Source organism: Trichechus manatus, unplaced genomic scaffold (assembly GCF_000243295.1).
Source record: "Trichechus manatus latirostris isolate Lorelei unplaced genomic scaffold, TriManLat1.0 scaffold00006, whole genome shotgun sequence".
In the NCBI taxonomy this organism is placed as follows: domain Eukaryota; kingdom Metazoa; phylum Chordata; class Mammalia; order Sirenia; family Trichechidae; genus Trichechus; species Trichechus manatus.
The window spans coordinates 26,691,490-26,714,275 of record NW_004443942.1 but is presented as its reverse complement, the minus strand read 5'-3'; the positions used below and the strand labels follow the sequence as shown (position 1 = coordinate 26,714,275).

At 43.7% G+C, this 22,786-nt stretch overlaps 1 protein-coding gene across 2 annotated transcripts in view; it reads left to right on the top strand.

Moving 5' to 3' along the window:
- The window catches only part of SLC1A2 (solute carrier family 1 member 2), a 189,247-nt gene that overhangs the window by 119,218 nt on the left and 47,243 nt on the right, over nucleotides 1-22,786 (top strand). For both annotated transcript variants that reach the window (XM_004369797.3, XM_023738370.1), the window contains 4 exons: nucleotides 1,549-1,701; nucleotides 3,611-3,861; nucleotides 9,780-9,948; nucleotides 15,174-15,300. In XM_004369797.3, coding sequence (XP_004369854.1) covers nucleotides 1,549-1,701; nucleotides 3,611-3,861; nucleotides 9,780-9,948; nucleotides 15,174-15,300 — 700 coding nt within the window. The remainder of the gene's footprint in view (nucleotides 1-1,548; nucleotides 1,702-3,610; nucleotides 3,862-9,779; nucleotides 9,949-15,173; nucleotides 15,301-22,786) is intronic.

Here is a 22,786-nt window from a genome sequence, read left to right as displayed (position 1 = left end):
TGCAAACCTTCTAGGTGATTCCAATGCAGGTGGGCAGATGACCACATTTAGAGAAATACTTGCATTCAAGATAAAGACAACAGTTGCAGGAAACTCCACTAAGAGGGCTCCCAAAGTTTAGCGTTCTCTGAATACCTCATGAACTTTGATTAATCTAGCACATTAGTTAATGAGGTCAGTGGAAAGAGACTTGTCCTGACACCTTGACCTCGTTCCAGCCCCATCTTGCAAGTCTTACTCCCCTCCTTCAGACTTCATCCAGGCTAGGGTTGTTCTTTCTGGTAGACTGTTGACACAATCTTGGTCTTAGGTTTTCAACCAGTGTTTATTAGACACGGAGCAAATTGCAGTTTCTTGTAATGACAACTACACCATTTCCTGTCTCGATTCCTCCCTTGTTATTCAGCTCTCACTTAGGCTACACAGAGAAATAACGAACAACTCATCTCTCTCCCCTACTCCCCCCCACACCCTCTCTGTTCTGTGGCCTGTCCTTTGAGTCCATGATCTTGGATGTCAGTGAACCAGGATCAGGACCAGGAACTTGCCACAGCTCAGTTCACTTAATTAAAGGAAAACCGCAAGTAGTGGTAGGGTTTTCCAAGGGTTACCCACTACTTAAGTGGATTTCATTCATCAGAGTCTGGAAGAATTTGGATAGTAAGTTTTTCACCTGTAGACGGAAAAAAAAGATCAGGCTTTGGCTACATGACTCCCTCTGCATCCCTGGAGTTAACACCATGACCTATATAACCCAGGAACTCCCTCCCTCACTTATAGCCAGTGGTGCTATGACCTGATCTGTGGTTTCTGCAAGAGTCCTTTATGTTGGCTACCCACTTAGAGATATCCGAAGTTTTTCTTGCGGGGTCTTTGAGTATGCCAAATGAAAGGCTCCTGCCAACATCTCTGCCCAAATTGTTTCCTCCTGAATTATATATTCTTAGAGACACTCCTTGATCTCCCATCTGATCAGCAAGTCTAAATTTTATGTCAAAGGACATAAAAATTAAGGACAAAGCTTACTGAGGAAGAGTCACGGGGAAAATTGTAGGAAGCCTAAGAAAAAAGATGAAAAAAAAGAACTCACACTAGCTTGGTCAATCAAATGTTTCTTTTATCTGGCATCCAGTTGAAAAGGGAAGAAATACATTAGATACCATGTCATGTGGCTGACCCTAGGCTGGAAGGAGAAGCAATATCTAGTACTATGAATTATTTCCACTGACAATCCTTGTGACTCTACAAGTGGACAATGTCTTCAAAGAAGGTAGATCAAGTCGTCACTTCATATGTCACTCCATAAGGCTTTGCGAAGGCTCTCCTTGACTCTTCCAGTGCTGCTTTTTAGGTTAGTTAGAGCAACAGAAAGTTCTCTCACTCGTCATCAAAATCAGCTTTACTGTATAATGGTATTTTTGTCACACATTATTCATCATCTGATAATGGAGAAACATGAAAAGCAAATGTCACTGAAATAGGTCCCCAGAGCTATTCCTTTGACTAGGGCAAAAATAAATTCATGTGTATTTTTTTCCTCCCTGATAGGTGTCATCCTAGGGGCAGTATGTGGAGGGCTTCTTCGTTTGGCATCCCCTATCCACCCTGATGTGGTTATGTTAATAGCCTTCCCAGGGGATATACTCATGAGGATGCTAAAAATGCTTATTCTCCCTCTAATCATCTCCAGCTTAATCACAGGTAAGACAACCTCTATGGACACCTGGCCAAAGTGGCTCATCCTCCTGGTCTAGCTTTTGGATTAACCCTATAATCTCAAGTTGGTTGAATGAGTGAAGGTGACCTTTTGTGTCATTTCCCTTCAGCGCCTTGGTTTTCCTGTCTTTAAAATGAGCACAATCAATTCTAAAATAAATGATAGCCATCTATTACGGGTCAGCCCGTCTCTCTAGCAACAAAAGATGAACAGGAAACACCGTCACGTGTTACAAGTGATGGTTTCTATAGTGATTTTAATTTTTAACATATACTTTTCTCAATTTTCTAAGTTAAATTTTGTTCAGAAAGTGATAAGATAATAAACAAAGATAATAAAACAGGGAATTTTCTCTTTATTCTTTGATTCTACATGGAGGCAAGTGGGCTTTAAAAATAAATGTGTGACGTGAAAGCCCTTTGAGCTTTTCAGAAGAAAGGTACCCTTAAGTGTGTGGCATCGTGTTCACTCGTTTTTGACTGAAATAATTAATTATTTTATTTGGAAGCGTTTGTGTGTGCATGTATGTTTCCCTCCATGAGCTTATAGTGGTAGTTTCTCCTCACCAAATAACAACGTTGCTTGAATAGTTATAAACTGGTGTAGTTTAGATGGTAAGCTCTAAGGTCAGGGTGAGAACCTGGACTTTGGTCTATATTTGGGTGCCAACAAGCTACGTGACCTCAGAAAAGTGACTGACCACCTCATAAAGGAAGTGAAGCCGGCAGCTCCAAGAGATTCACGTACTAAGTCAGATTGCTCTACAACCTCATAGCTGGCAGACCAGTACACCCAGTAACTGGAACCAAGGCAACTCCAGCTACAGGAACTCAGAGGCTGAGCAGAGGCTTGTAATTCAGCCCCAGACTGAGTGAAGCTGTGCTTTCACCTCAAATGTTCCTCCCCTGAACCAGAGAAAACCCTCCTCACGCCCGTTTAACACATTGTACATTGGCCAATTTGGTAAGGAAACCTGGCTTCCATTTGGCTAGACTTAGACTTTAGGTCATAAGGAGAAGTGGACCATTTATGGGTCAGTTTAATTTAGAAAAGTTAATATGAATGACTTCCTCCCCCACAGCCAAAAGAACTGATCTCCAGTAAAGGGTTCAATATCATTCTCTATGAAAAGCAGGAACTGAAACTAGGAAGTGGAAAAATTGAAGGAACAACTGGGAAAAAACCCAATGGAGGCTGGAGTTTTTGTGACTTGCTTGGAATTTCTTCTAAGACTCATAGAACCCTCTCCTCACCCCTGTGTCATAGATGAAGTGCCCACCGTTTGTGGGGTGCTTTGCACACGTGTTCTTCAATCCCCATGAGAGGTCAGGAAATGTAGGTCTGCATCATGATTTGAAACGAAATTGAAAGGCTATGCTAGGTCACTGTTCCCAGACTTCTGTATTCAATTACAAGTAATATATTCAAAAATTTTGAGGCATGACATCGGGTCATCAATTTTTTATTTTCCCAAGTGAGGACATTAAAAAATAATAAAGAGGTAAAAAACTAGCACATACTAGTACCATAACTTCATAAAAGAAAGGCTATTCTAACACCAAAAAAATGAAAAGGATGTAACCTCAGAATTTAAAATGAGATATATCCAACTTTATTTTAACTTGCTATTGCAGGTTGACAAAAAAGCTGTTTTATGGACCAGTCTGTAAACTTGGAACCAGATGATCATCTCCAGCTGTCCCCAGTTTTCTAGAATCTCAAAAATTTCCTTGGAAAATAGAATTGTGAACTGTGGGGTTGACGAAATATTCAACAGTAGGAGATAAATTAGCCACTAATGAATTTGAGAATCCTATAACCAAGGGTAATAGGTATGGGTAATTAACAGAATCATAATATAATTGATCCTTTCTGACTTTCTTTTCAATCCAGGACTGTCGGGCCTGGATGCTAAAGCCAGTGGCCGCTTAGGCACGAGAGCCATGGTGTATTACATGTCCACAACCGTCATCGCTGCTGTGCTAGGGGTCATCCTGGTCTTGGCCATCCACCCAGGGAATCCCAAACTCAAGAAGCAACTGGGGCCTGGGAAGAAGAACGATGAAGTGTCCAGCCTGGATGCCTTCCTGGACCTAATTAGAAATCTCTTCCCTGAAAACCTTGTCCAAGCCTGTTTTCAACAGGTAACCCAAAATAGAGTTGTTCTCACTTCTCCCACCTTTTCAGTTATCAAGATGGTAACATAGAGATTGTTACAATGAACCAGCTCTGGGCAGCAATTTTCTTAATATTTAATTATCTCTGTCTAGCCAGAGCTCTGGTGGTGCGGTGGTGAAGAGCTATGACTGCTAACCAAAAGGTCTGCTGTTCAAATCCACCACCTGCTCCTTGGAAACCCTATGGGGCAGTTCTACTCTCTTCTACAGGGTCACTACGAGTCAAAATCAACTCAAAGACACCTGACAACAACAGCAACAGCCAGAGGTTATATGAGTGAGCTGGGGCAAGATCTTGAGATTGCAGTGTCTTAGTATTTTTCTTTAAAAACCTTCTCTCTCTCTCTAGCTCACTTACTGTCTCTTTGCTCTGGGATCCACCTTCTCCCCTTTGTGTCTTGTCTCTTCTTTTTTGTTCCTGTCTCTACATCCTTAAAGACTCATTTCAATCACCCTTGCACACAACCCCCTATAGCACCCAGTGAGCTCTCTACATCGGCAGTCTAGTAAAATCACTTGTGGCAGGTTTAAAAAATACACATGACCTGCAGAATCAAAATCTCCAGGGGTGCGTCTAGGGCTTGGGTATTTTTTAAATTGCGGAAACAATACATGCAGATTGTCAAAAGTTTAAATAGTATGTTGTTAGCTGCTGTTGAGTCAGCTCCAACTCATGGCAACCCTATGGATAACAGACTGAAACATTACCTGGTTCTGTGCCATGTTCAAGATCGTTGGCATGTTTATTCAGTCAGACAATATTCTGTTGTCATCCATAGAGTTTTCATTGGCTAATTTTCAGAAGCACATCACCAGGCCTTTCTTCCTAGTCTGTCTTAGTCTGGAAGCTCCGCTGAAAACTGTCCACCATAGGCCTGTTGGTATTTGCAATATGGGTAGCATAGCTTCCAGCATCATAGCTACACACAAGCCACCACGGCATGATAAACTGACAGACAGGTGGTAGTTGAATAGTTTAAAAGCATACCAAGTAAAAATTAGAAGTCCCCACATCCCTTCCCTAGAACTACTCATGTTGACAATTTTGTTTCCTCCCATGTATTTTCTTTGCACCTCTGTGTACGTGTGCATGTGTATTATGTATAATCTTTTTAAAAATTCAACCCAGATGGTACTGAGCTGTAGGATGCCATGTTGCACCTTGCTTTTCATCTCAGTGTTTTAAAGTCATCACTCTCCCTTTCTTTTTTCATGATTTCGTAGTGTTTATAAAGGATGAGTTCCTACAAGTGAAAATTTCCTGCCCAAGGGTTTTACATTTCACATTTGCTGGATGTTGCAAAATGACCCTATGTAAATTTGTAGCAATGTGTATGTTCACCAACTGCATGCAGCCCTGGAGGTTTTTAAAAACTTGTGATTTTGCACAAACAAACACCACCATCACCACCACCAATAAAAAAACAAACAAACACAGATGATTCTGCTCTCTGGAACTACTGAGTTAGCTGGTCAGGCTCTACTCACTAGCCTGTTGCCTAGCCCCAGCTTAGGTTAGAATACACCTCAGTTCTCATTAGCCCAGGTAGGAAACGAAGCTCAGAACCAAAGGCAAGAAGCTGCCTTCAGCTGTTTCCAGAGAATCACAGAAGAATGGACTTAGGGAACAAGAGGAAAAGTCTGTGCTCCCAGCTGCCCCCAAAATGCAGTTGCCGACCACTGCTGAGTCCAAGTTACCCTGAATTGGGATAGGTTCTCCAGTTTCAAATGTCATTTATATCAAATGCCATTTATATTAAGGAAACCATTCTAGGCAGAGGAAGTTGGACAGGGAGTGAAGAAACTGTCTGGGCAAGTGTATGTGTGGAGGGGTGCTTACCCCTATGCTGGCCTGCTTAGAAAGATGAATTTGCTTGCTTTTGAGTGATAGACACAGTTGGGTGCCATGTCTATTCCTAACACTTTGGAAGGAATGTTCTGGAACTATAGCTGCTGGAAGCTGAGCTGGTAGAAGACTGGGAGTGGGGTAGGAGAATGAGAGGGACGAGGAAGGATGCGTCCAGTTGCAGTCATGCTGTGTGAAAGAAAGGGACACCCTTCATCTCAGTCAGTAAGGCGGGGCCTGAAAGCAGGCAGGTTGCTCCCATCTTGGTGGTGAGTTTTTGCGGTGCTGGCTATGCTCACCTGCAGTAACTGCCCTGGTTGATGGACAATGGACACTGCCTATGACAATGGCATGGAAGACTGTGCCATTCCTTGCTCCTGCCCTACTGTGACCCTACCTCTCCACTGGCAAAACTTGTATAAGGACTGAGCACTTAGTTCCCCAGCTGAGCCTAGGATCATAGTTCCTTTGGGTTAAGATAATCAGAGAAAAAATAGTGTGGAATTCTTTACCTCAGGGTGAAGGCAGAGAATATATCCTTAAGGCTGACTTTAGGAATCCCAGAGGAAAAGGATCTTAAACTAGGTCAATCCCATGGGCTTGGAGGACCTTGAAGAGGACTTGAGGAAGGGGAACACTTACATAGTATGACATTGCGTTACCAGAGAGAGTGCAAGAGAGGTGCCCTCTGTGCGCAAGAGGTAAAGCTTAAAGTGATTTAAAGTAACTTCCCGAGCCCTGGTGGTGCAGTGGTTAAGAGCTACGGTGAGCTATGGCTGCTAACCAAAAGGTCGGTAGCTCAAATCCACCAGCCACTCCTTGGAAACCCCCATGGGATGGTTCTACTCTGTCCTATAGGGTCACTATGAGCCAGAATCGGCTCGATGGCATTTTTTTTTAAGATGGAGGGGGCATCATGACCAAAGTTAGACACAGAGATGTCAATAAGAAGGTAAGTGGAGGCTGGCTGACCCAAGGTGACAAGAGTTTGTCCAAGTCAGGTCCCTGTGTCTAACTTTGTGTCTAGCAAGGAGGTCTCATGCTTGCTGTTTAGGACCGACTCTGAACTAAGGTGCAGTTTCCAAGACAGTAACTAGCCTAGTGGCTGTAAGGTGCAGCCTGACAATATTAACTCAAGCCAATGGATAGTGACCCCATGAGCTCTTTGCTTCCAGGGAATTCAGTGTCTGTTCATTTAGCCAATGTTTGTGAGCACTTACTGGGTGCCAGGCTCTCTGCAGTGCAACAGGGAATGAGACTGTGAGGCCCCTGCCCCATGGCACTTACTTATATTCATGGAGTGGGGGGTAAGGCCAAAACATGCAGGCAAAAATCAGGTTAACACACAAGATATTTACAAATTAAAATAAGCGATAAGCACTCTGAGGCCTAGAGGCAGGATGATGGCCTAAGGGGCTAACTGGGGGAGTAATTTGGCCTGAGACATATGGGATCAGAATAAGCTAAACCTGGGAAGAACTGGGTAAAGAGCCTAAGCAGACACACAGCACTTGGAGAAATTGGAAAGTATCTGGGCGAGCTTAGAGAACAGAAAGGAGGCCAGTGTAAGGCGAGTGTTGTGAGTAGAGGAAATGATGAGATGACATCAGAGGAAAGCAAAGTCCAACTCAGGCAGGACGTGGTAGACCAGGGTCAAAATCTGGGTTCTTATTCTAAGAGGGTTCTTAGCAGGGAGGTGATGGTTTTTCTATTTAAAAACATCAATGTGACAGCTATGGGCATAGATGTAGCTATACGTAACTAGGAGTATAGTATAGCCAAATAGGAGTCCTTGGGTGGTACAAACAATGTGTTAGGCTGCTAATTAAAAGATTGAAGGTTGGAGTCCACCCCGAGGTGCCTTGGAAGAAAGGACTGGAAATGTACTTCCAAAAAACCAGCCATTGAAAATCCTATGGAGCATAGTTCTACTCTGACACACGTGGGGTCTCCATTAGTCAAATTGACTCCACGGCAGCTTGTGGTGGTGGATAGGTAGCTATGTCTACCTATAAACTGTAAGTAAATAAGAAGAGAGGTAAGACGGTCTGTTAGGAGGCTTTTCCAAGTTTTAAGGTGAGAAGAGGTTGGTTGGACTCAGGTAGACTAGGGTTTGCATACAGATGGAGATGTCAAACACAAATAGGCTCTGTGAGTAAAGAACTTGGAAGAGGACTAGGTCTGTGTTTCAGGCTCCCTATCTCCTTGGCTTCGACTTAAGCCACTGGCCTATGCTATTTGGAAGTTGGATTTTGGAGTCAGACAAAGCTCATTTTGAATCTTGGTTCAACAACTAACTATCTCTTTGACCTTGGTCTATTTACTTAGTCCGGTGAGCCTTGAGGAACTACAGTTGACATAACAGGTAATAGACATAAAACATGTAGCCCTTGTCTCCCACCAGATCCTGGCAGCCATTACTTAGGTCTATGACTGTTGCTCTTTTTAACCCAAGCCTTGGTTTCTTTATCATCCTCAGAATGAGTCTACAGTTGGCTCCCGGTTCCCCCTTCATTCCTAGGAACAGGACTCTGTTGTTCACCAAATCTTCCTTTATGATCACTCTTGCATTCTCTCTTCATGCCAATGTCTGCCCAAACTAAGGGCCAATGAGCAGCCTTCTTTCCCCTGATGTAGCCTACTCTGGGCTTCCTCTCTCCCTGCACAAGTGCATGTGGCCAGGCTAGAATAGAGAGTACTCTACCTCACCTCAGAGAACCTCACCTCTCTCATTTCAGATGACTGATCAGTTCAGCATTGCTCACCATTGGCCCGGCTGCAGTAGGATTGTGCCCATATAGTTTAACATGCAGCCCAGGTGTTGTAAAGAACTCAATGGTGGCCAGGCCATCTGAGTTGAAGTGCCAGTTCTACCAATAGCTCTATGATGCCCAACAAGTCATTTGATTTCTCCATGTATCCTTTTCCACATCTATTCAGGGTTCACCCTTCTGTTGCCTACTATGTGCCAGCACTGACATTTTAGGATTCTACATGAGTTCTATTTTCATGCCCTGGGAGGTAGTGTTTCCTGGGCTGAGATGTGAGTTTTCACAGCACTCAGCTCGCAGGGTGCCTAGCACCTTTAAAAGTAGGACTGCTGCACAGATGTCAAGGATTAGCCTGAGAGGTTCCTTCGGAAGCCATTTGCACAGAGATGCTTGAAGAATATTGAGCAAGGCTTGACATCACTGCCCAGAAAAAGCACGTGTCTTCCTACCTTACATTTGGACCTAAAACTTGAGCACCTGCCCTGCCTTTGATGGCTTCTCGCAGCTGCACATCTGGCACCCAGATGGAGATTCCCAGCAAAGCCTGGCTCTGCCCAACAGCAACCAGGCAGGGAGGAGCAAAACAGATGAATTAGGAGTTGCTGATCTGACCCTACTGCCAAGGCCCTTTGTCTCTTATTCTTGACCAGACCCAGAGTCTGTCATGAGAGGCCAGGCGGACCAGCTAACTGGATCTCACAACTGTGAAGAGCATCCAGGTTAGACTACAGAGCTATAATCATTGGGGTAAAAGAAAAAGACACCCATCTTCCTACTCCCTGGATGATGCAAATGTTCAACGCACTTGGCTGCTAACTGAAAGGTTGGAGGTTCAAGTCCACATAGAGGTACCTCAGAATAAGAGGTGCCTGGTGATATACTTCCAGGAAATCAGCCATTGAAAACCCTGTGGAGCACAGTTCTACTCTGACACACATGGAGTTGACTCGATGGCAACTAGTACACCCAACTTTAAGCTCATGTCTCCTTACTGGTTCAAACTGCTTACAGTACATTATAAGTGAGTTTTTAAAATCCTGTCATTATCTTGTGATTTGGACAGCTGTATCACCTTGTATTATATTTAAAAAAATCACTTGGTTATGCACAAATATATATAATATTCTCCAATTTTCAAAACCTTCTTTTGGCATTTCTTCATGATTTTTGATGTATTAGAAACTTGAAAATATATAAGCAACCAGGCCTTTGTTGATCTTTTAGACCAAGCCTCATCTTTATGATTTTTTAATTTTTATTTTAATTAGATACAAACAGTGACAAAGAAAGTCTTGGTGGCACCTAAGTCAGAAGAGGAGGCCAATGCAACCAGTGCCATTGTCTCCCTGCTGAACGAGACTGTGACTGAGGCACCTGAGGAAACGAAGATGGTCATCAAGAAGGGCCTGGAGTTCAAGGATGGGATGAATGTCTTAGGTAGGCAACCTGGTAGTCCGGTTTTCATCTCCCTTGGGGAGGCATCTCTGCTTCCATGACAATGGCCTGCTTTAGGGACTTAGGTGGGCTGGCTAAGGGAGCCCAGCTCTAGGGGCACCTGCCACCTCATCTCAGCACCTCTCCTCAGTCACTCCCTTCTCAGGAAACCAGTATCTCTGTTGTCTTCTAGGTGGTGCAGGAGGCTCTCTCTGGGGAGTGATTTAAGTGTTACTGGGGCTGAGAGCTGAGAGATTAAGGAAGAGAGACAGGACAGAAAGAAGGCCATGAAGGGACATGGCAGCTAGAGGTCAGATATGGAAAAAGAAGAGGGAACTAACACTCACTTGACTTTCTGCATGATGTTGCAAGTCACTTTCTCTGACTCCTCATTAATTTACATATCCCGTTAGTTTGTTTCTTAAAAATTTTGTTGAGCTGCCCGCTCTGTATCTGAACTGTGCTAGGTATGGGGACGTACCATCCTATCTCTCATAGTTTGTGAACAAATGCAATGCTGTCCATATTGGAAAGTCTTGGAGTTGGTGCCGAAAGGGGTTTTATTCCATTCTCTGAGCCTCATTTTTAAAATGAGGTTGGGTTGGCAGCTACCTTGTTGATTGTTGTGAGGGTTAAATGAGATTGTAAGTGTAAAGCACAGTGTGGTGCATGCCACATGCTCCATTCCTGAGAGCTATTGTTATTAAAAGTGGATGGAGAGCTGAAGAGCTCAGTAAGAAGACACCACCTGCAGGGGCCAGAGATTCCCTATCTTGTGAGTGGCTCCAGTTTGCCCAGTTTACCCCCACTTGCCCCCTGGGTTCATTCCCCACCATAACCCCCATTTTAGGCAATTAGAATGGTATTCCCCAGTGACATTTGAACATATGCTAGGAGAAATGGGGCATCTGGATGGAAGAATTATGATGATCCAACTAGGCATTTGAGTGAAAGCCATTTAGAAATGGATTAGCTAGTAGTCCTACCACTGGTTGCCCATCTAGGAGATCAAATATCTTTATCTCCTTACTAGGGTTACCAGATCAAATCCAAAACCCTCACTCAAATTTAAATTGCAGATAAACGGCAAATAATTTTCAATGTAAGTATGTCTCTCCATGTAACAGAATAACTTCAATGGCAACTGGTTTTTTTTTGTTGTTGTTGTTTGTTTGTTTATGTCCCAAATATTGCACTGAGTATACTTATACTAAAAAAAATTATTTGTTATTTATCTAAAATTCAAATTAACTAGGTGTACCGTGTGTGTTCTAAATAAATTTGGTAACCATATTCCTTACCCATCTAGAATGGGAGAGAGAAAGAGGTCGAGGAAGCAGGATTATTCAGCCACTGAGAAGGGGAAGCTACAGAAAGGGATCTTTTTTTTATTTGGCCTGGAAAGAAGCAGATTGGGTAAGTGAGACTGGGGGAGGAGATAAGCTGACTAGGTTGCCAGGTAGTGGAAGATCAATAAACATTGTTGACAATCAGGAGGAGGCTAGAAGAGGAAGGGGAGAGGAGAAAGGGAGAGAGTTCCTCACAGAAGCAGGCTTTGCAGACATCCTCAGCATCTACCCCGGAGCAGCTCTTCAGTCCCATTGCCCAGACCTCCGTTGACTCTCTCAAGACCTTCCCAACTCACCCTGGTCCCTTCTGGTAGGTAAGTCATAGCTGAGAGACCCAATCCCCAGTGTCAAAGTGCCTCTACAGTCTTCTACACATTCTAGAGGAGGTTGGGGCCATGAGTAAAGGGGCCAAAGCTTTGCAGTGAATCATCCAGAAGCCTTTACTTGTTTTTTCCAGAACTGCGGTGGATTCTGGGAAGTCACAAGATCTTTGGCTGTACTGGGGAGTTTCAACACAATTCACTACTCTTTCAACCCCAGTGACCAAGCCTAAGAGGGTTTTGTTCAAATGACACACCCCAACCCAGTAAGTGGGCTCAGTTAAGCAATGTTTACAAGGGGAAATGACAAGCTGGATAGTGGTTTCCATCCAAGTGCAGATGAAGACTCTGGAAAGCCAAGGGAAGTTAGACTGTTGAGAAACTTCCCATTTACAAATCATGACTGAAACGAAGGTTCTTTCCATGGTCTTCCAAGGGCAGAGGGGGTGGCTTTTAAATTTTTTTCCTTTTTTTGGTTTTTGGCTGTGGAAAGTCTCAAGAACAAAGCATTGCAATAAGTGAAGCTGAAATCCTGGCTTTGGCCCCCTACTCCTTTAAGGACCCCTTTCTCTCCTAAAAAGCCTCCAGACCTGTTTCTGGGTCCCACTCTAATCCCATCTGTTTGAGTCAACGCCTGTGAAAAATTACTCTTTAAAAATATATTTCCTGTGCTATAGATACGGCCAGTTTCTTCCGACTGAGAGGGAGCTTTTGGGGTTTGTTTATTCCAGTTCCCTGGAACCTTGAGACCTTGTGCATTTTTTCTTAAAATTTCCAAACAAAATAAACCAAGTAATATGAGCTATTCTCGGATGGAATGTTCCCGATTACTCGCCACGTACCTAGTAAACTCCCCTCCGTGGGCCTGAAAGAAGGATTTGGGAATAGCGGCAAGCCTGAATTTGGTTTCATACATTACTACAGAGCTAGGTCGCTCTCTCCTGGATCTAATCTTCACTAAGCCTTTGTCTTTAGTGGGCTGCTAACTCATTTGTGAAGTCACTTGTCAAACTTTCTGGCTAAGAGCTACACAGGGAAATATTAAATACCAAGTATTAAGAATCCAGAGTGCAAATCTGGGTTCTTTTTGTTGGCGAGCAAAAGGGTCCAGTGAAGGGCAGTAAAACAGTCTGGATGAATGTGTGCTCAGTGTGGGGGAGGTTAGTGGTTTTGGTGACTAGGGAGAGGGTAAAGCCAGGGATTTGGAGAGAAATAATTCCCTATAAAAGAGTCAAGTTATATGGTATAACTTAACCTGATCCAAGCCAAGACTCCAGCCATAACTAGACACAATAGGAAACTAGATATAATAAGGAGGGACTTGCAATTAGGCCTGCCAAACTGTGCCAGGGTAAGTGTGAGGAAGGGAAGGGATGGAGAGAAAGAGCAGATGACCTACACTTTAAGTACAGAGAGAGTCAGGTGGGCGAGCAAGGTCTTATAGCTAAGGGTGTAGTGACATTGTTGTATTGTTCATGCAAGAAGTCAGACTTGGGGCCCTAATACAGGCAATAATGTATCATGGTGGGGAGGAAAGTACATGGTGACTGGGTGATGTAAACGGTTAACATGCTCAGCTGCTAACCAAAGGGTTAAAGGCTCAAGTTTACCCAGTGGTACCTTGAAAGAAAGGCCTGGTGAACTACTTCTGAGAAATCAGCCACTGAAAACTCTTTGGAGCACAATTCTACTCTGACACACATGGGGTCACCATGAGTCGGAATCAACTTGACAGCAGCTGGGTGACAATCAGAAATCCAGACAGCCCCCAGTCTGTAATGGGGGTGTCTGTTAGCCACTCAGTGCACCCCAGTCACCAGGTGAGTTGGGATGAGACTTCAGGCTTGAGGGTGAGAAACAGAGAGGAGAGGGTGTAAAGAGTGATAGGAAGAGAGTCTTCTGGGGAGGGAAAGGCCAGGTCTAGCCTTAGAGGAACTAAAGTATGGGACAGGTTCCCAGGACAGATACTCAGGCACAGGGAATGCAGCAAAAGTCAGCACACCAGAAATAAGATCCAAGGTTGGGTATTAGAGTTGGTCCAGAACTGGGTGCAATGTGATGCTTACATCAAGAGGGGGGAACAGAGCTTCTCAAATCTTTCCTGCCTTGGGTTAGGACTGACCCTGGAGGCTAGGCTGAATTTAGATGGAAGTCAAATAATCTTTTTCGAGGGGAAAAGAGAGCTAAGAATAGCTAGGAACTGGCAAAATCTGATAGTAAATCTATGCCCTATCTTAATGATCCTGAAAATAATAAAGAAAACATTCTAACATTTTGACCAAGAAAAGAATTCTGAAAAATTAATAAAAAGCAAGTTACATCAAACAGATTGAGTTTAAACTGGGGTTTCCCAAATTGTTTTGGATTTTTTATTGCATTTATTTTGATTTGGAACATTCTTCTCTTCCTCATGTTAGGCAGGTAACAATACAAAGTTAATTTTACGTTTAGGATGTTTCTAGAGTTAAACATATCAGCCATGTGTTAATCTGGGATAACACTAAATTAATATTGATGTAACCCCAGAATAGACTTTATCGGCTAATTGGTCTCTGCCCTGCTGGCTCGGTGGTTAAGTGTTCGGCTGCAAACCAAAAGGTTGGCAGTTCAAATCCACCAACCACTCCTTGGAAACCGTATGGGGCAGTTTTACTCTGTCCTATAGGGTTGCTATGAGTCAGAGTTGACTTGATGGCAATAGGTTTGGTTGTTTGGGGGTTTTATTCCAATATAGATTCACTGTGAGTCACAAAAGGAGCACTGGTGGCACAGTGGTTAAGTGCTCAGATGCTAGGTAGGTGGTTGAAACCTGCCAACTGCTCTGCAGAAGAAAGATACAGTAGTCTGCTTATGTAAGATTTAAGCCTTGGAAACCCTATAGAACAATTCTACCTTGTCCTATAGGATCACTATGAGTTGGAATAGACTCGATGGCTATGGGTTATGAGTCAGAATCGACTCAATGGCAATGGGTTTATTACAATATTGGCTCCAAAATTTGCAAGAGAATCCCCAAGTTCCAATAAGCCTTCCCTCAGTAATATATGTAGTAATAGAGTCTGCTTATACTTTCTTTCGTAAGTGAGGAAGAGAGAACAGAACACTTCTCAGTTTGGAATGAAAAAGAATTTGTTTTCTTCCAGGAATTAACACTGCTTATAGTTCAACTTGGAGCCCTGGTGGCACAGTGGTTAAGAGCTCGACTGCTAACCAAAAGGTCCACAGTCTGAATCCACCAGCTGCTCCTTGGAAACCCTATGGGGCAGTTCTACTCTGTCCTATAAGGTTGCTATGAGTTGGAATCAACTTGATGGCAACAGGTTTGGTTTTTCAGTGTAGTTCAACTTGGGCTTGTGTGAAAAATGTTTAGGAAAGCCGTAATTATCCAGGGGAAAGGCACTTTTAGTGTGAGATATAATGCTTTTGTCTTTTAATGCCTAATTCATAGAGTAACAGGTGGTGAAAATGCAGCTCCATACTTATGGAATGGTAAAGAATGAGGAAGAAGGAACACATCTGTTATAATTTGTCCTTCTGTGTAATGTGATTCACCCAACAGGTCTGATAGGGTTTTTCATTGCTTTTGGCATCGCCATGGGGAAGATGGGAGAGCAGGCCAAGCTGATGGTGGAATTCTTCAACATTTTGAATGAGATCGTAATGAAGTTAGTGATCATGATTATGTGGTAAGTGTGCTTATTCTTACTTCACTGAGGTGGGGTTATGAGATGGCCTTTGGGTCCCCAGAGGATACTGGAAAACTTCCAGCAGGAAAGAGTGGACATGGACTGAGCAAAGGGCTCAGTGGAAACACTTTGAGAAAGAGATAAAATCTCTTTTTTCGGAGCTAGCTTCCCTTAGAACGGAGATCAGCAAACTATGGCCCATGTATGGCTTGTGGGTTAAGAATGATTTTAATGTTTTTTACATGGCTGAAAAAAAATCAAAAGAAGAAAAATATTTCATGATACATGAAAACTGTATGAAATTCATATTCCAGTGTCTACAAATAAAGTTTTATTGGAATACTGCCATGTCCATTTGTTTACGTTTGAGCTATTGCTCCTTTCACATTACAGTGGCAGAGATGAGTAGTTGTGACAGAGACAGTATAGTCTCCAAAGCCAGCCTATTACCTAAAAAGTTTGCCGATTAACAGACTGGAAGAAAAAAAGAGATAAGCTGGAAAATCCAATCAGTAATACTGAAGCTGAGCAGTATCAGGAGACGTTAAGATGAGCCCAGCATACCAGGGAAAAGGCATGGCCCAGGATGTGTGGCAGAACAACTGTTTCAATATTATAGTATCCCAAAGCAATGAATCTTAGACCTGGGTTACCCATGCCTCACATAGAAGAAAAAGAGGTATTTCTCAGGCCACGAATGCAAAATTTATATTTCGGAGACTGTGTTAGAACTGTAAGTGTTCTTGGAAATCTGGTCTCAATCTCTAGTTTTACAGAAGAGACTCTCTGATCCAGAGACACTAAATCTCAATTATTTTAACATCATCATGACTATGAGAGTTAAGGTTGTGTGTCATCTTGGCTGGGCCATAATTCTCAGTGGTTCGGCAGTTATGTAGTGATGTAGATTGGTAGTTATGTAATGAGGTAGTTATCTTCCATTTTGTGATATAATGTAATCACCTACATGATGTGATCTGATGTGATCAGCCAATCAGTTGTAAGAGGAGTTTCCTCAGGGATATGGCCTGCATCCAATATATATGGACATTCTGGCAAAGCTTGCTGGCTTTTGCTCACTCTGGATGTTTCATCCAACTTGTTGTCATTTCACCTCCAGTTCTTGGGACTTGAGCCAGTGACCTGCTGTATTGCCTGCCAGTCTTGGGCTTTGTTGGCCTCTGTAGCCTGTGAGCCAGCAGCCTGCCATCTGACGTGCTAGTCTTGAGTTCGTCAGGCCCTGCAGCTATGTGAGACAGGAGAAGCCTCCAGCCTGACACTTGACCCATGGACTTGGGACTTTCCACTACAACCACCTGAGCCATTTCCTTGAGATAAATTTCTCTTTCTATATAAATTTCTGTATATACACTTCACTGGTTTTGCTTCTCTAGAGAACCCAGCCTAAGACATTTGGTAAGAGGAGAGGTTCTAGAGAAACAAAATTGCAAGGATAAGTTTTCTAAATTGATTCTCAAGTCTGGTTAGTCTTAAAGATGTTGAAGACTCTGCTTCCAGTAGCAAAGAGGGCACAGCTAATCCATGGATGAGGTGACAATAGAAATAGGGAAAATATCACCACCAGTAGATAAGTGCTGGTGAGAGGCAAGGCTCTGGATGATCACGTTTGATACTTTTCTACAGTTTTGTCAGAATGAGAAGTATAAGGAAGCTGCTTGGTTGGTCCTACTTTTGCTAGACAAAGTGGTGAAAAAGATAAGCTCAGGGCTTCAGAGTCACAGCTCAAGCACTGCATAAATGACCTCAAAGTTGCCATTTGTGCCCTGAAAGAAAGCGTTATTTCTTGTAGTAACAGAGCTGATGTTGCCAAAAACCAAACCCAGAGTCTTATCATAAGAGTGGCTGAATTACAACGCCATTTGAATTCCCAACTTTGAATGGTGCCTAAAGTTAAAGTGAGGGCAATGACTGGGAAGAAATGGAATCCTGAAACTTGGGATGGGGACATATGGGCAGATAATCAGGAAGCTTGGGACCCTGAGTTCCTAAATTCCATTGAATCACTCCTGCCAACAGAACCAACCCTCTCCCTCCCATTTGAAGAGCTTACTCCATCTTTGTCTGCTAAGCCACCCTCCCCAGTAAAGCCATTAACCCTTCCACCCCCATGTGATGAGATTAACCCAGATGTGTCTGAATAGCCTTACATCTGAGTCATTGCCTGGGGCATTGACTGAGGCAGATACCTTATAAGACATTGCTGAGTGTTCTCAGAACACATCCCAACCACCCATTTTTGCTTCTTGACCTATAACTACACTTAAGTCCCAGCGGGCCCCAAAAGGTGAAGTGCAATGTGTGACCCAGGAGGAGGTACACTACACTCCAAAAGAACTGCTTGACTTTTCTAATATGTACAAACAGGAACTTGGGCAATATGTGTAGGATTGGCTATTAAGGGTGTGGGATAATGGTGCAGTGAACATAAAGTTACATCAGTCTGAGTTTATTAAGCACAGATTCTTCATTCAATATTTCAGCTCAAGATGTTAGGAAAGGATCTAATAGTTTATTTGGTTGGTTCACCGAAGCATGCATTACATGGTGGCCTACAGTAATTCAAGTTGAAGTGCTGGACCTGCCTTGGTATACTGTAGAAGAAGGTATCCAAAGGCTTAGTGAAATTGGTATGTTAGAGTGGATTTATCAGGTGACGGCCACAGACCCACACATGGAGTGCCCAGAGGACGTACCTTTTACCACAAGGGTAAGGAACAAATTTGTGAAGGGACCCCGCAGCATCCTTGAAGACAGCTGTGATTACTATTTTATGTAAGTCAGATTTGACAGTGGGAACTGCCCTAACTAAATTAACGCTTTCAGGACCAGTGGTATATATAGCTACCACTTAGTGTTTGTACCTCTGGGGTTCATTGGGAAGCTACTGTCCCACTGACAGTATGTGCTGCTGGCAAGCAGGGCCCTGTGTAAAAGTTTGAAGCAGAAAAAACAAGCGTGTACCATAGATTATTATTTTTACAGGGTATTTTGTATGAGGTGCTGCTGAATCACTGAATTTTGAGTAGGAAAAACATGAATTTGGAACATTTTTATTTGGTACACATATGTACCTCTAGACTCTAGGGGTAGAATTTGTGTTCACAAGGAGTATACATATACCTCTGGACTCCGAGGGTACAATTTGTGGAATGAGGCATAAAACAAAAACCATATTATCTACCAAAAATCATGACACACTCAGTGATTTAGCATGCCCTCCATTACTGAAAACACATAGTATCAACAAAAAATTAAAAGGGAAAAATAGCTAGGTCTCGAAATTAAGACATCTAACTACAATGGGGCTGATTGGACCCTGTGGTGGTAGGGGCCAAGTGGCGGCACTCAATCGACAAAGACAAGGTGGGCATGGTTACCGTAATGGACAATGGAGTGAAAGCAGTAATCAGAATAGTCTGATTCATATGGACTTATGGTGTTGGCTACTTAGTCATGGTGTCCCTAGGAATGAGACAGATGGGAAATCAACTAAATATTCATTTCATCTGTACAAGCGGAAGAATTCTAGAACAAGTGAATAGCAGTCTAACTCAAATCACCAAAATAGAAAGTCACTGCTCCTCAATCAATTCCCAGACTTGAGCCAGTTTACAGACTCACAACCCCTTGAATGAAACTGGCCAGGTCCCCTTGAGGAAGGACCCCACTACACTGCCAAAAATTTATACTTTAATCTTTCTCAGCCTTCCCCAAAGGGATCTATGGCCTTATATGAGAGTGACTGTTCACTGTGGAAAGGGAAATAATTAGACTTTTTGGGGATTACTGGATACTGGCTCTGAACTGACACTCATTCCAAGAGACCCAAAACATCACTATAGCCCACCAGTCAGAGCGGAGGCATATGGAGGTCAGGTTATTAATGGCGTTGTCTTAGTTATCTAGTGCTGCTGTAACAGAAATACCACAAGTGGATGGCTTTAACAAAGAGAAGCTTATTTCCTCACAGTAAAGTAGGCTAAAAGTCCAGATTCAGGGCATCAGCTTCAGGGGAGGCTTTCTCTCTCTGTCGGCCTTCTCATCAATCTTCCCCCAGACTAGGAGCTTCTCCACGCAGAAACCCTGGGTCCAAAGGATGTCCTCTGCTCCCGGCACTGCTTTCTTGGTGGTATGAGGTCCCCAACTCTCTGCTTGCTTCCCTTTTAACTCTTATAAGATGATATGAGGTCCCCAACCCTCTGCTTGCTTCCCTTTCTTTTTATCTCTTGTGAGATAAATTGTGGTGCAAGCCACACCCCAAGGAAACTCCCTTTACGTTGGATCAGGGATGTGACCTGAGCAAGGGTGTTACATCCCACCCTAATCCTCTTTAACCACAGGCAAAAATTATGATGTGTAACACATAGGAAAATCACAAAATGGAGGACAACCACACAATACTGGGAATCATGGCCTAACCAAGTTGACATATATTTTTTGGGGACACAATTCAATCCATGACAGGCGTCTTAGCTCAGGTTCATCTCACAGTGGTTACAGTGGATCCCCGAACCCGCCTGTAGTGATTTTACCAGTTTCAGAATGTGTAATTGGAATAGATATACTCAGCAACTGGCACAACTCCCACATTGGATCCCTGACAAGTGGAGTAAGGACTATTAGCATAGGAAAAGCCAAGTGGAAATCTTTAGAACTGCCCCTACTTAGGAAAATAGTAAACCAAAAGCAATACCACATTTCTGGAGGGATTTCACAGATTACTGCCACCATCAAGGACTTGAAAGATGCAGGGGTGGTGATTTGGACCACATTCCCATTCAACTCACCTATTTAGCCTGTGCAAAAAAACAGATGATTCTTGGAGAATGACAATGGATTCTTGTACATTCAACCAGGTAGTGACTCCAATTGTAATTGCTTTTCAAGATGTGGTTTTATTGCTTGAGTAAATTAATACATCTTCTTGTACCTGGTATGCAGCTACTGATATGCCTTTTTCTCGATTCTGGCTTCAAAGGAGCACCAGAAGAAGTTTGCCTTCAGCTGGCAAGACCAGCAGTACACCTTTACTGTCCTACCTCAGGGGTATATTACATCTCCAGCCCTATGTCATAATTTAGTCCACGGGGACATTGATCGCCTTTCCCTTCCACAGGATGTCACAATGATTCATGACATTGATGACATTATGCTGATTGGACCTAGAAAGAAAGAAGTGTCAATGATTCTGGATTTATTGGTAAAACATTTGCATGCTAGAGGGTGGGAAATTAATCTGACAAAAATTCAAGTGCTTTTTATCTCAGTGAATTTTTTGGGGTCCAGTGGTGTGGGGCATGTCAAGATCGTCCATCTAAAGTGAAGGACAAGTTATTGAATCTGGCCGCTTGCACAACTAAAAAGGAGGCACAATGCCTTGTGGGCCTCTTTGGATTTTGGAATCAACATATTCCTCATTTGGGTGTGCTACTCTGGCCTATTCATCCAGTCGCTTGAAAAACTTCTAGTTTTGAATGGGACCCAGAACAAGAGAAGGCTCTGCAACAGGTTCAGGTTGCTGTGCAAGCCGCTATGCCACTTGGGCCACATGATCCAGCTGATCCAATGGTGCTTGAAGGGTCAGTGGCATATAAAGATGCTATTTGAAGTCTTTGGCAGGCCGTTTTTAGTGAATCGGGGTGCAGACTCTAAGGATCTTGGAGCAAAGCCCTGCCATCCACTGCAGATAACTACTGTCCCCTTGAGAAACAGTTTTTGGCTTGCTACTGGGCCTTAGTAGAGACTGAACGTTTAGCCGTGGGCCACCAAGTCACCATGCAGCCTGAGCTTCCCATCATGAACTGGGTGTTGTCTGACCCACAGACCCATAATGTTGGACATGCATAGAAGCACTCCATCATTAAATGGAAGTGGTATATACGAGATTGGGCCTGAGCAGGACCTGAAGGCACATGTAAATTGCATAAGAAAGTGGCCCAAATGCCCATGATCTCCACTCCTGTCGTATTACCAGCCCTCTCCCAGTCTGCACCTATGGCCTCATGGAGAGTTCCTTATGATCAGTTGACTGAGGAAGAGAAAACTCGTGCCTGCTTTACAGATGGTTCTGCATGATATGCGGGCAGTACTTGAAAGTGGACAGCAACAGCACTGGAACCCCATTCTGGGGCCTCCCTGAAGGACAACGATGAAAGGTAATCCTCCTAATGGACAGAACTTTGAGCAGTGCACCTGGTTTTTCACTTTGTTTGGAAGGATAAATGGCCAGATGTGTGATTGTATACTGATTCATGGGCTGTGGCCAATGGTTTGGCTAGATCGTCAGGGACTTGGAAGGAACACAATTGGAAAACTGGAGATATGGAGGTATAGTTAAGAGGTATGTGGATAGACTTTTCTGAATGGGCCAAAGAAGTGAAGATAATTATGCCTCACATGAATGCTTACCAAAGGGTGACCTCAGCAGAGGAGGATTTTAACAATCAAGTGGATAGGATGATGCGTTCTGTGAAAACCAGTCATCTTTCCCCAGACACTCCTGTCATTGCCCAGTGGGCTCATGAACGAAGTGACCATGATGGCAGGGATGGAGGTTATGCATGAGCTCAGCAACATGAACTTCTACTCACCAAGGCTGACTTGGCTACAGCCACTGCGAGTGCCCAATCTGCCAACAGCAGAGACCCACCCTGAGTCCCTGATTTGGCACCATTCCTCTAAATGATCAACCAGCAACCTGGTGGCAGGTTGATTACATTGGACCATTTCCATCATGGCAACATTTTGTTTTTACTGGAATAAACACTATGGATATGGGTTTGCCTTCCCTTCACACAGTGCTTCTGCCAAATCTACCATCTGTGGACTTATAGAATGCCTTATCCACGCTGGAGCTGACCCACGGAGCGAGAGAGCTGAATGCCTGTGTGCAGAAGGCTTCCTGGCAGAGTGGGGTGCCTCCGGGCACTTACCGGTGGAGCTACTGAGCTTTGGAACACTTGCCCCAGCAGGGCAGATGCGGGCATGAGGCCCGAGGGCCACGAGGCCATAGAAAGCAGAAGCTGAAGAGACAAGGGACACAAGAAGCTGAGCTGCCTCGGTCTCAAAAGGTATGGCCATGACCTCAGGGGTTTCAAAGGGTGGAGCCATAGCCTCTGGTGTTTCTAAGGGTGGAGTTGTCACTCCGATGGACTAGGAGAATGGTGCGCCTAAAGCCAAGGGAGCAGAGATGCTGTCCCAGTGGGCCTGGAAGGTGGAGCTGAAGCCCAGGGCCGAGAGGCCTCCACTCAAAACCAGAGACTGTGGCCAATACCTAGAGTCTGGAGGGCAGGGCTATTGTGTAAATTGTCTCAGAGAACAGAGGATTATTTTCAAAGCCTTGAGGGCTAACGTAATGTGTTCTGCTAACTTGCTTGGTGATTGTTACACCTTCTTTCCCTGCAATTTCTCCCATATGTAATGGAAATGTCTAGCTTGTGCCTGTTCTGCCATTGTACCTTTGGAA